At 42.6% G+C, this 14,280-nt stretch overlaps 1 protein-coding gene across 5 annotated transcripts in view; it reads left to right on the top strand.

The window, feature by feature from the left end:
• The first annotated feature begins 8,392 nt into the window (after positions 1–8,392).
• Positions 8,393–14,280, top strand: part of magixa (MAGI family member, X-linked a) — a 57,742-nt gene continuing 51,854 nt past the window's right edge. For 2 of the 5 annotated variants that reach the window (XM_047365706.1, XM_047365736.1), the window contains exon 1: positions 8,467–8,603. Coding sequence is in view for 1 of the 5 variants with exons in the window: in XM_047365745.1 (XP_047221701.1) it covers positions 8,519–8,603 (85 nt within the window). In the remaining 4 variants the exon portion in view is untranslated. Of the gene's footprint in view, positions 8,604–14,280 lie in introns of all 5 variants that reach the window. The other 3 variants (XM_047365745.1, XM_047365753.1, XM_047365715.1) reach the window with 3 other exon arrangements.

The following is a 14,280-nucleotide window of genomic DNA, read 5'->3' on the forward strand; positions in this document are numbered from 1 at the left end:
TTCTTGCTGTCTCGATGTTTTACCCACAGCTTTCCTTCAGGAAGCTTTGCCTGTAATAACATCTGATTTCACACAAATGATAAACACGTCCCTTTTGTCAGGTGTTTTCCTCCAGTCCCTGAAAACAGTAATTATCAAACCTCTATTGAAAAAGAGCAACTTGGACAAGCTGCTACTACAGAACTACAGGCCTATATCAAACCTCCTCTTCATCAGTAAGATTATTGAAAAATCTGTGTTTCAGCAGTTAAACAACTTCCTAACAACGACCAACCGCTTCGATGTCTTCCAGTCAGGCTTCCTGCTCACCACAGTACAGAGACTGCTCTTGTCAAGGTGTTCAATGACATCCGTATAAATGCAGACTGTGGAAGAACCACAGTGCTGGTATTATTGGACCTTAGTGCAGCATTCGACACTGTTGATCATTTTATTAGAGCGCCTGGAAAACTGGGTCGGCCTTTCTGGTCCAGCACTCAACTGGTTTAAATCCTACTTGAAGGACAGGGACTTTTTTGTGTCAGTAGGTAACTTTACATCAGAGACACAAAAATCACATGTGGCGTTCCCCAAGGGTCCATCTTAAGGCCCCTCCTATTCAATATCTACATGCTCCCTCTAACTCAGATTTTAATAAACAACAACGTAAGTTATCATAACTATGCAGACGACACACAGCTATACGATACGATGTCACCAGGTGACCATGAACCCATTAAGGCGCTGGGTAAATGCTTAGAAGAAATCAATGCATGGATGGGCCAGAATCTTCTTCAGCTGAATCAAAACAAAACTGAAGTAATAATCTTTGGACCAAAGGAAGAGCGTTTAAAAGTTAGCACACAGCTTCAGTTAATACAGCTAGAAACCACCAGTCTGGCTAGAAACCTGGGGGTAGTGATGTAGCCAGACCTGAACCTTCAGAGGAACATAAAGACAGTAACAAGGTTGACCTTCTATCACCTAAAGAACATCTCCAGGATTAAAGGACTAATGTCTCAGCAGGACCTTGAAAAACTAATTCATGCGTTCATCTTTAGTAGAATTGATGACTGCAACGGTGTCTTCACAGGTCTGCCTAAAAAGTGGATCAGACAGATGCAGTTGATCCAGAACGCTGCTGCCCGCATCCTCACTAGAACTAAGAAAGTGGAGCACATCGGCCCGGTTCTAAAGTCCCTACACTGGCTCCCTGTAGCTCAGACAATAGACTTTAAAATACTTCTGTTAGTCTATAAATCACTGAATGGTTTAGCACCAAAATACATTACAGACTTGTTGTCAGTGGATCAACCACCCAGACATCTCAGGTCTTCTGGCTCAAATCTACTCTGCAGAACCAGAACCAGAACCAAACATGAAGAAGCAGCATTTAGTTCTTATGCTCCACTAATCTGGAATAAACTCCCAGCAAACTGGAAAAGCGCCGAAACCCTAAATTGCTTCAAATCAAGATTAAAAACGTATTTGTTTAGAGCGGCCTTTGACTGGGCCATCTAAACATTATTAGTCAAGTTTTCAGTCCAACTTTCCTTTTGTTTTCTTATCCATCATTCTATTCTCTTTATTTTATTATTATTTTTTTTAATATCTCTGTTGTTTAATTTTCTGTATCATTGTAATGTTTTTCCTCATGTACAGCACCTTGATGCCTTGTTGCTGAAAATCGCTAAATAAATAAACTTGACTTGACTTAATTTGCTCCAGCAGTAAGTCTCCATCAGCCTGATGTTTTATTTGAAGACAATGCTGTTCCTGATTAGATGGAACCTTGATCACTGACGCTCTGTTTTCTTAACAAACCTGTTCTTATTGACTAACAGCTGATGAAGGCTGCTTGTTTGTCAAAGTTTCTGCTTCAAAGAAGGTTCTGGATCTGAAGCTGGAGAAAACTTCCCTGCTGGACCTGAATGACCCTGCTGTAATGGAAGACCTCCTGAACCAGGTAGATGCTGCTCACACTTTATCTACATCACTGAGTTCAGCTGAGCGTTTTTGCAGATGATCCATTTTCCAGTTTGTCTTCAGGAGTATCTGAACTTACAACCATGTCCGTTCACAGTTCAAACCTTCAGCAGTTTACTTCCTGCATAGAGAAGCTGAACAAATATTTTATCTGAGTAAATTTAATCATCTTTTCTTGTGGTTATTGTGTCACAGCTAGAACAGAAGCTGAAGGACCATGGACTAAATAAAGAAATCCAACTAAGCTGGAGGAAGCAGTCGGATGTAAATGTTTTCCTCAAAGAGGAGAAGAACAAGCTGACCTTAGTTTGAGAGAACAAGATCTGCTTCTGTAGATCCTCCTTTCCTTTGGCCTTTTGAAATGTTTTTCATCCTAAAGTCAATTAATAAATCTCTTATATTTATGATGTTAGTTTAGAACTACTGTATCTCCAGCTGTGTTGGGGTTGTCATTTTAGTTTAAAGGCAGGTATTAGATACCGTCAGTCATCATTTTCTCCTGTCCAAACTGACTCTTATTTTTGTGAAGAATCATTTCTGTAGATTACCTTCACTGATCTACAGGAGTCCCTCAAGGCTATATTCTTAGACCACATATATTTCCACTTTGTAATACAGCATTAATAGATCTACACCTAAACTGTAACGTCCAAATGCATTCAGACGACTCTGTACTCTTCACAGAAACAAACATTATCCATGAATTCTGTTTAATTCTCACATCAGATCTGGGTCAAGTCCAGGACCATCTCCTGAGATCTTTCCTGCAGTTAAATAAATAACAACTTTGTGTATGATGTTCTAAAAAAAACTTTATGACATTCCAGGGTTTTTCTGAGAAGAGAGAAGCATGATGTTGAAACGAAATTTGGGAATTTTCCCAATTTTCTGGAAAACTCTGGAATAATGTTGAAACTTGGCCTTAGATGCTACGTATCATCCTTAATGTTTTAAACAAATGAGATCATACTTAATAGATAAATCTGCTCAGATGTTCAATTCCTTATATTTCTTAGAATAATTATTATATCATTACTTATTCTGATAATATCAGACAAATACAATTCTAAAATAAATTTATCAACAACACACATTTTTGAGGGTCAAAGCATAAATAAACTCCTCTACTCCACCAGAGGGCAGTGATGCACAGTTCATTCAGTCCAGCTTCACCACAGTAAACATTAAAACGTCGTTAAATGTTCGTTAAGGAGGAAACCAACACATTTTGGATACTTTTTCAAAATGCTCATTTTGGAGTTATTTTAAGCTGTAAATCTACACTCACCGGCCTCTTTATTAGGTACACCTTGCTAGTACCAGATTGGACCCCCTTTTGCCTTGAGAACTGCTTTAATCCTTGGTGGCATAGATTCAACAAGGTACTGGAAACATTCCTCAGAAAGTTTGGTCCATATTGACATTGTCACAGAGTGACATTTTGGACTTTGTTTTATGGTTTCTTGTGATGGTTTATTTTGTCTAGATGTTTCTATTAAGTTTATTAGTTTGTTTTGCTCCCTCTACTGCCTCCTGGTGTTTTGTTGTTCTCCTCCATCATTAAGTTCCTTTATGGTTGTTTTCTTATTACTTGGTATGGTTTATTATTATTATTATTATTGTAATTATAGTTCTTGGTCTTCCCTGGATTCTCTAGTTTTATTTTTCTTTAGTATCTTTGTGTTTAATTGTGTTTTATTTGTTCATTTACACTCTTCTTGTTTACTAGTTTATTTTCTGTTTCTTTTCCAGTTAATTCAGTCAGTGTGGTTTTAGGTTTGTATTCAGGTTTTCTTTATGGGTTCTTTGTTTGTTCTCAGGTTGTTCTTGTTGTTTCTATGTTCCCTCTAGTTTCTCTGTTTACTTTAGTCATGATTATTCTAGTTTTCTTATTCCCCATTTGATTATTTATCTTTGTCTATAGGTTGGCTTGGTCTGTGTTTCTGTTTATTAGTTACTTTGCCCGTCCTCAGTCTTTGTATTTGTTTCACCTGTTCCGTTGATTATCTGCCTTTGTTATCTCACAGTATATAAGTTGGTTTTGTGTCTTTGTTTGTTGCTGGTTCCTTGTGTTTGTCATACCCCGTTCTCATCCATGTATTTGTGCTGGGTTTTTCCATGTTCCTGCAGAACCTATCTTGTAAGTTTTTGGATCTGGACTTTGTTTGTATCTGCAGTGCCTTGTTTGGTTTCTTTTGAAAACCTCTGGAAATAAAGCTAAAACCTTTTACAACATGCTGCTGCCCAGCTCTTGTCTGCACTTTGGTCCGCCCTCAAACCACACTATGACAGACACGATAGCATCACACAGATGCTGCAGATTTGTCGGTTGAACATCCATGATGAGAATCTCCTGTTCCACCACATCCTAAAGGTGCTCTATTGGGCTGAGATCTGGTGACTGTGGAGGTCATTTGATTCCAGTGAACTCATTGTCATGTTCAAGAAACCAGTCTGAGATGATTCGTGCTTTATGACATGGCGCGTTATCCTGCTGGAAGTAACCATCAGAAGATGGGTCCACTGTGGTCATAAAGGGATGGACATGGTCAGCAACAATACTCAGGTAGGCTGTGGCGTTGACATGATGCTCATTTGGTACTAAGGAAAGAAAAATATCCCCCACACCATTACACCACCACCACCAGCCTGAACCGTTGATACAAGGCAGGATGGATCCATGCTTTCATGATGTTGACACCACATTCTGACCCGACCATCCGAATGTCGCAGCAGAAATCGAGACTCATCAGACCAGGCAACGAGGCGAACTGTAGCCTCAGTTTCCTGTTCTTAGCTGACAGGAGTGGCACCCGATGTGGTCTTCTGCTGCTGTAGCCCATCCACCTCAAGGTTCAACATGTTGTGCGTTCAGAGATGCTCTTCTGCATGCTTTGGTTGTAACGAGTGGTTATTTGAGATACTGTTGCCTTTCAGCTGGAACCAGTCTGGCCATTCTCCTCTGACCTCTGGCAACTGCCGCTTACTGGATATTTTCACTTTTTCGGACCATTCTCTGTAAACCCTAGAGATGGTAGTGCGTGAAAATCCCAGTAGATCAGCAGTTTCTGAAATACTCAGACCAGCCCGTCTGACACCAACAACCATGCTACGTTCAAAGTCACTTAAATCACCTTTCTTCCCCGTTCTGATGCTCGGTTTGAACTGCAGCAGATCATCTTGACCATGTCTACATTGAGTTGCTGCCATGTGATTGGCTGATTAGAAATTTGCGTTAACGAGCAGTTGGACAGGTGTACCTAATAAAGTAGCCGGTGTAAATAATGGCTCTCAGCCGGGGATGTAATCAACTCCCTACTCCCACCTTGGATCAGTTTCTGGGGGAGGTTGAAGACCTAGAGTCCGAGTGGACCATGTTCTCAGCATCTATTATTGATGCTGCTGCCCATAGCTGCTGACGTAAGGTCTGCAGTGCCTTTCGCGGCGGCAATCCCCGAACTCGGTGGTGGACACCAGCAGTAAGGGATGCTGTCAAGCTGAAGAAAGAGTCCTATCGGCTGTGGTTGGCTTGTGGGACTCCTGAGGCAGCTGACGGGTACCGTAAGGCCAAACGTGCCACGGCACGGGCTGTGGCAGAGGCAAAAACCCGAGCCTGGGAGGAGTTCGGTGAGGCCATGGAGAAGGACTACCGGTTGGCTTCTTCAACATTTCGTGGCGGACGGGGACAGTGCCTCTGGACTGGCAGACTGGGGTGGTGGTCCCCCTACATAAGAAGGGTGACCGGAGGGTGTGTTCCAACTACAGGGGGATCACACTCCTCAGCCTCCCTGGTAAGGCCTACGCCAGGGTATTGGAGAGGAGAGTCCAGCCGATAGTCGAACCTCGGCTTCAGGAGGAGCAGTGTGGTTTTCGTCCCGTGGAACACTGGACCAGCTCTCGAGGGTTCATGGGAGTTTGCCCAACCGGTCCACATGTGTTTTGTGGACCTGCAGAAGGCATTCAACTGTGTCCCTCATGATGCCCTGTGGGGGGTGCTCCAGGAGTATGGAATCGAGGGCCCTTTATTAGGGGCTTTCCGGTCCCTGTACAAGTGGAGCAGGAAATTGGTCCGCATTGCCGGCACTAAGTCGGACCTGTTCCCGGTGCATGTTGGACTCCGGCCGGGTCTGCCCTTTGTCACCGGTTCTGTTCTGTCCTTCATGTCCTTCAACACCAGTCGCTCAAAGGATTTCATGACCACAGACGTCAGGGCTACAGGCCTGTAGTCATTTAGTCCTGTGATGGTGGGTTTCTTGAGTACTGGGATGATGATGGAGCGTTTGAAGCAGGAGGGAACCTCACACAGCTCCAGTGACTTGTTGAAGATCTCGGTGAAGATGGGGCCAGTTGGTTGGCGCAGGCTCTCAGGCATGATGGGGAGACATCATCAGGTCCTGAGGCCTTCCTTGTTTTTAGGTGCTGAAAGAGCCTGTTCACATCTTCCTCTGAGATCCTAAGTGCAGGCAGAGGGTCTGAAGGTAGCGGGGTGGTTGGTGTACAGCAAGAATTAGTGTCTGAATGTGGAGGAGTTGGGTTGAGGTATGAACTGCTGCTTTTCATACCTGCAGTAGAAGCCATTCAACTAATTTGCCAGGTGAGGATTCTGCTCAGGATTGGGGGAAGGTCTCCTGTAGGCAATCAGGTTTTTCAAACCTTTCCAAACAGCAGAAGCGTCTTCATCTGAGCTTTTCTTTAGCTTCTCACTGTAGCTTCTCTTCGCTGCTTTGATCTCCTTGGTCAATTTGTGTCTGGCCTGCTAATACAGGGCCCGGTCCACAATGCTGTGAGCCTCTTTTTATCTCTGCATAGCTGCCTCAGATGAGAAGTGAACCAAGGTTTATTGTTACTGTATTGCAGAAGGTCTTGGTCTACACACATGTCCTCACAGAAACTGATGTATGATGTCACCACCTCAGTAAGTTGATTTAAATCAGTGGCTGAAGTTTCAAAAACAGTCCAATCTGTGCAGTCAAAGCAGGCCTGTAACATCTGCTTTGACTCATCAGTCCACGTCTTAACAGTCCGAACCACAGGTTTGGAAGCTTTTAATTTCTGCCTGTAGGTTGGGATGAGATGGAGCAGAGAGTGGTCAGAAATTCCCAAAGCAGCCCTGCTGACACCATGATATGCATCCTTTAAAGTTGTGTAGCAGTAGTGCAGAATGTTTTTTTATCCCTGGTGGGACACTCAATGTGATGGATGTTTTTGGGAAGTTCATTGGAGAGGTTTGCTCTGTTAAATCCCGAAGAACAATGATGAGAGAGTCTGGACGTCTTTTCTCCACGTCTGTTATCAGCTCAGCCAGTTGTTTTTCAGCATCTGAAGTGGAGCCTTGAGGTGGTATGTACGGTCCAACCAGTACAGACAAGGAGAACTCCCTCGGTGAATAAAACAGTTTACAGTTAATGAGAAATGACTCCAGGTCAGGACTCCATGTCTTCTTCAACACTTTGATATCTCTGCACCAACCTTCGTTTATATAAAAGCAGATTCTGCCTCCTCTCTTTTTCCCCAATAAGTCAACGTTGTGATCCGCTCTGAACAGCTGAAAGCCCGGTATCAGAAGGGCACAGTCCGGGGTGTTCTCACTCAGCCAGGTTTCAGTAAAGCAGAGGGCAGCAGATCTGTGAAGGTCTGAGTTTTTACAGGTCAGGAGAAGCAGTTCATCCATCTTGTTGGTCAGGGAATGCATATTTGCCAGGTGGATTGAAGGCAAGGGTGAGCGTATTCCCCGCTTTCAGAGCTTCACGAGCACGCCGGGTCTTTTCTTTTTCCGTATAGCCCATAGAGAGACGCCGCTCCACTAGCCAGGATCTCCGCTGGCGTCAATGAATGATGGTGAAAGAATGTCAAGAGAAGACTGTCTGATGTTTACAAGTTCCTCTCTGCTGAAAGAGACCACCGAATGGTGGCAGAAAGCTCCACAAAAACACGCAGAAAAGGAGAGAGCAAAGCTCAGAGGCTGCCATCAGCGGCGCCATCTTGGGTCATTTAGCAGTAGAACAAACCTTTATGATTCAGCTTAATTTGTGTGATTTGGAAAATATCATGATGTTTTTCTGCTAATTAGTGAAAAGAAACACAATGTTCAATGACCAAAAAAAGTTCATTTTACAGCTTGATGGTGTAAAAAGCTGTGTTAAATGACCATAATATATTGTACAAAATCTTTGTTTAAAATGCAGCATCTTGACTCTTATTAAATGAGGTTTTCTACACCTGTTCTTCATAAGACGAGATGGAAAAGTGCTGAAATTTGGCAGTAATGGCTTGCCATAAACTCATCCTTTCCTCCCAGCAGATTCAGTCTTTGGTGACGTCAGCCCCTTACTCTGAATACCCTCCTCATCACAGACTCCGCCCACCGGAGGCGTGGCTCTCCTACACACATGCACATAAACACACGCATTAACCGTCAGTGTAGTAAAGCTGCTGCTGTACCTGCAGGCAACACGCGCGCGCATGCGTGTGTGTGGTCTTCCACCTTTCAACGCTTTGCATTTTTTTTACCTGCAGTGGACAATTACGCACAGTCAGACGCGCACGCTGGCGCATGCACGCCGCAGCAGCAGCGCGCGGCAGCAGCAGAGAGAAGAAGAGGCACGCGCACCGGACCGCACGCGGCAAAAAATATGAAGGTAACAAGCAGCTTTTTTTGTCTGTTTTGTTGTTTGTTTATTTATCACAATGTTTGTGCGGCACGACGCGCCGGCGCGCGCGCGCTTGCGGCCATTTTTTGCTGGTTCTCGGGCATGAGGAAACGGCGCCGTCAGCAGATTTCCAGCCGACACATGCAGCCCGCAGCTCGGGCTGAGGGGGCAACGGAGGGTCGGTCATCTCCTCCATCAATCGCACCGTGTGCGCGCGCGCGCCAACGTGGAAAGGCTCGGGCGTGTGCGCGTGTTTCCATGGTGTCCGTCCAGCAGCTGGATGTGCTGCTCTTTGTCTGCTGTGAGGTGAATGGTGGCAGGAGTAGCTGGAGGAGGAGGAGGTCACAGGGAGGAGAGGAGGTGGTGCGTTCAGGTGTGTCACGATGCTCCCTGTTTCTGTTTCTCCCTCCTGAAAAGACAAAAAGATAAACACACCTGAGCTCCTGTCACGTGACTCTGAGGGAAGGAATTAGCTTTTTTCCATCAGCAGCATCAAATTGTCAGCCAGGTCATCAAATACCTGGTCAGGTAGCCCTTTGCAACAGGATCCACTCTGAAGGAAATTTCTAAAGGATTATTGAAGTTCAGTTAGGTCTTCAGGCAGCAGGAGGTCTGTACAAGTACATCGCAAAAAATTGGAATATTGCATAAAAGTGCAACATTTTTCACCACTCTTTTCAGAATAGAGATTCATTCCACATAGAGTAAAATATTTCAGGCTTTTATTCCTTTTAATTTTGATGATTATGGCTTTCAGGGAAGGAAAACCCAAAATTCAGTGTCTCAGAATATTAGAATATCACAAAATATAAGCACAAATGTCAGGCTTCTGGAAAGTATGCCTGGTTGGGCCTTGTCTTCCATGAATTACTGCATCAGTGGGCCATGGCATAGAAGAGATCAGCCTGTGGTTCTGCTGAGGTGTGATGGAAGCCCAGATTGCCTTGATAGCTGCCTTCAGGTCATCTGCCTTGTTGGTTCTGGTCTCTCTCATCTTCCTCTTGACAACAGCCCATAGATCTTCTATGGGGTTCAGGTCAAGGAAGGTCAAGAACAGGAACACCATGGTGATGGTGACCATGAAATTAAAATCAGCATCTCAGCAGAAGGAAGCCTGAAGTGCTCTAAAATGTCCTGGAAGAAGGCTGCATTGATTCAGGACTTCAGAAAACCCAGTGGACCAGAACCAGTAGATATCATGGTACCTCAACCCATCACTGACTGTGGAAACTTCACACTGGACCTTAAGCAACGTGGATTCTGTGCCTCTCCACTCTTCCTCCAGATTCTGGGACCTTGGTTTCCAAATGAAAAGCAGAATTTACTTTCATCTGAAAACAGGACTTTGGACCATTGAGCAAAAGTCCAGTTCCTTCTCTCCTTAGCCCAGATAAGATGCTTCTGATGTCTCTGGTTCAGGAGTGGCTTGACACCAGGAATGCAACATTTGTAGCCCATGTCTAGTATCCGTCTGTGTGTGGTGGCTCTTGATGCACCGACTCCAGCCTCAGTCCAATCCTTGTGAAGTTGTCCCAGATTCTTAAATGGCTTTCGTTTGACAGTCCTTTTCCAGGCAGCGGTTTCACCTTTTGCTGCCACACTTCTTCCTTCCACTCAATTTTCTGTTAATGTGCTTGGATACAGAACTCTGAACAACCAGCTTCTTCAGCAATGATCTTTTGTGGCTTCCCCTCCTTGTGAAGGGTGTCGATGACTGTCTTCTAGTTATCTGTCCACTCAGCAGTCTTCCCCATGATTGTGTGACCTATGACCCAGAATGAGAGACAGTTTAAAGGGTCAGGAAACCTTTGCAGGTGTTTGGAGTTAATTAGCTAATTAGGGTGTGACACCATGAGACCTGAGACCATTAATTTTGGGTTTTCTTTACCTGTAAGCCGTAATCATCAAAATTATAAGAAACAAAAGGCTTGGAATATATTGCTCTATTTGTCATGATTCTATATAATACATGAGTATCACTTTGTTGTGATTATGAATCTGAGATCATTATTTAATATTAATATTTTAATATTTTATCAAATAATATTTGGGTCTGTTAAGGGTTGTCCTGTGAATACCAGCCCAGTAAGGCGATGGTATTAGGACAGAATAGAAAGGTGTGAGACGAGCTCTGACATTATTGAACAGCATAAACTCTGCACATATATGGAATAAATTCACACAATTTCTTAAAATACAAGAATTTATTAACAAAAATAAGTCAACTTAAAGTCAAACATATTTCAATCAACAAACTCTTTACTTTGCTAAAACAATCCAACTAAACTACCAAGCAGAATTAAAGAATAATGAAGACTAATGGACTATGTACAATATAAACAAGTTAATTAAAGATGATTGATAATTATGACCAAAAAAGTGATGCAACATTACCATGCAATGTTTATGTTTGAGAACCAAGGATTATCTTGAAGAATCTGGAAATGAAGTTAAGTTAGTCTTGGAACCAACTTAGACAATAATCAGAAAACATTTAGACAACCATTCACAATGTAAGATCAGATAAAATATTATTTTAATAAAATAATATTTTAAATAATGATCTGCTGAATAAAACAAACCTTCTGGATGACTAATTCTCAACGGTGTCTCATTAGCTGCCTTTATTTATTAAAATAATATTTAAAGAAATATTATTTTGAATAAGAACCAAATCTTTCTGGAGAAATGGGCTTAATTGTGTTACTTAGTTATCAAGTTTAGTAAAATAATATTTAGGGAAATATTATTTTACTGGATTGAAAACTAACCACATTTTAGTAGGCAGCACGTGTTCTTAGCTGTTAGCGGTTAAAGCTAACAAAAGAAGCTTATAGCTTATCATCAGAATCAAACAAAAACTTTAGATTATTTCATTCTAAACTACGTCTCTCTGCCCAAAACACTTAACCTCTTACATGAACCGTGCTGAGGAAATGTTGTCTGGGCGACGAAGTTGAAGAAAGCATCCACAGTGAACAAAGGGTTAGCTTCAGCTAACCTCGTAGCTGGGGGGAGGGGCGGCTCGTTCTGTCAGCCGGCCAAACTGCACGTTGCAGCTGTAACCATGGTGATGCGGTCCAGTTGTCCTTCCTTCAGAGCGGGAAAACTGCTCCACTCGGCGTTGTAGAGACAGAGTCTCTGCTGGGAACTCTCTGGAGCACAGTTTGCTTCTGTAGACCTAAGAGAGAAAAGTTAAGCAACGCTTGTACCTTAATTACCCCATTCCTGAATGAATACCGGATACACAGACAGCAATTAATTCGTACTTAATTTAGTGCATATGGGAGTGGTGGCCTAGTGGTTAGAACAGGAGGTTTGCGTTCCGGGCATAAGGGGCCAGGTTCGTATCTCACAGATACCCACTCTGGGTCCCTGAGCAAGACCCTTAGCTCCAGAATGCTTCCCGGGCGCTGCACAATAGCAGCCCACTGCTCCCTATAATGGATGGATTAAATGCAGAGGACAAATTTCGTTGTAATGTACATGTGCAATGACCAATAAAGATAATTTAAAAGATTTACTGGTTGGTAGGGGATCAAACATTGATGTCATGCATAAAATGCTTCTCCCTGCTGTATTTCTGATTTCAGCTGATTTATTAGTACATTTATTCTAAATATTTTAAAATAAAACTTTACCTTAAATCTTTGTTAGTCCTAAACCAAGAAAAACATCCAGAATATTGAGAAGATTCTTTTTTCTATGCAGACCATAGTTATGATTCTAATAAACTAGTGTGATATTTTTACATGTTTAAATTCAAACCTCTATATAATATTCCAGAGTGATCTAGCTGCTTTTGTGATTAGATTCATAAGTGCAAATAACGGATTTTTATGCTAAAACGTTTTACATTTGGACCATAAGCTCCTCATTCTGCTGGACCTCAATGGCGAAGCTAACTGGAGTTGCTGCAGCTCCAAGATTTGCCATGAAGGAGTTGATGGATGTGATTTCACTCTCTCAGCATACAGTTTATGAGCAGGAAACAGGAAGTAAAATCATTCATAACTGCTTGTCTTTCATAGTATCTTTCCCACCTCTGACACTCAGGCGTTACAATATTTACATGCTAATCGTATTCAATGTTATTGTCCCGTTTTTAGAAATAAACTAGACTCAAGTGAAACTGGTGAGTCTGTGTGTGCTTGATAGCAGAAGTGGTAAAGCTTACCTGTGCAGGTAACAAGGAGAGGGTGGGGTCTGAATGAGTTCAACACCTTTAACAACCTCTCATCAATTCAGGCATTTAAATAAAGGTGCAGGTATTTGGCAAGTTCTAGATCCAGTGTGTGAAACATCTTGAAACTTTTAAGCTCACATACGATGTTTCCTGCATAGAAGATCTCTGGGAAAAGTAAGAATGCTCACTCTGTTCTTTTCTGTGTAGCCAGTAAGCAGACACATATCTACATATTTTTAATAGAATGTTATTTTTTGTTAAAACAACAGGCAGTTGTAATGATATGCCATGTCGTTATCCAAATATAGAAGAGCTGCTTGTTTTAGATGGTGTGGCTCCGAAGGCTCCGTATGGGTCGAAAAAGTTTCCTTTAACATTTTGAATTATTCGAGTTTCACACACTCAGGATTTTTGGGTTTTCTGCCTCTAAAATATAACGATGATAATGATATTTGCCTTTAAAGTTTGTATGGAGCAGGTGAAGTCCCCTGTGCAGGTGTCAGTTCCCGGATGATGGTGTACAGAACCACACGTGGTCCTGATTCAGACCAAACACTGACCTGTTAGTTCTGCAGTGATGCTTCAGGGGTATTCAGGTATCAGGTTAAGGACAGGTTTCTGATCCTGGATCAGAACTCAAGGTCAGCATCCACTGTGGCCTCTGACCCCTCGGCTGAATCCTGAAAAGACTGACTCCTCCATCTCTATGGCAACTGTTTGCTGATGACATCATCAGGCGTGTGTCGGCGTGTGGCTGTAGATTCAGACTGACAGCTGCTGTCAGTGTTGCTCTTTGTCTGCAGAGAGACGGACAAACACTGAATCTCCTCCATCATCTTCATTTTCAATCTGCTGGGACCTTTGACCTAGTTCCTGCAGGTTGCATGTTTGTGTTCAGAGCGGTTTGACCTGACAGAATCTAAATAGAACTGTCTTTTATGTTCTGATACAGGGATGGATGGATATACAGGTCCTTCTCAAAATGTTAGCATATTGTGATAAAGTTCATTATTTTCCATAATGTCATGATGAAAATTTAACATTCATATATTTTAGATTCATTGCACACTAACTGAAATATTTCAGGTATTTTATTGTCTTAATACGGATGATTTTGTCATACAGCTCATGAAAACCCAAAATTCCTATCTCACAAAATTAGCATATCATTAAAAGGGTCTCTAAACGATCTATGAACCTAATCATCAGAATCAACGAGTTAACTCTAAACACCTGCAAAAGATTCCTGAGGCCTTTAAAACTCCCAGCCTGGTTCATCACTCAAAACCCCAATCATGGGTAAGACTGCCGACCTGACTGCTGTCCAGAAGGCCACTATTGACACCCTCAAGCAAGAGGGTAAGACACAGAAAGAAATTTCTGAACGAATAGGCTGTTCCCAGAGTGCTGTATCAAGGCACCTCAGTGGGAAGTCTGTGGGAAGGAAAAAGTGTGGCAGAAAACGCTGCACAACGAGAA

This window comes from Girardinichthys multiradiatus, chromosome 1, assembly GCF_021462225.1.
Source record: "Girardinichthys multiradiatus isolate DD_20200921_A chromosome 1, DD_fGirMul_XY1, whole genome shotgun sequence".
Lineage (NCBI taxonomy): Eukaryota > Metazoa > Chordata > Actinopteri > Cyprinodontiformes > Goodeidae > Girardinichthys > Girardinichthys multiradiatus.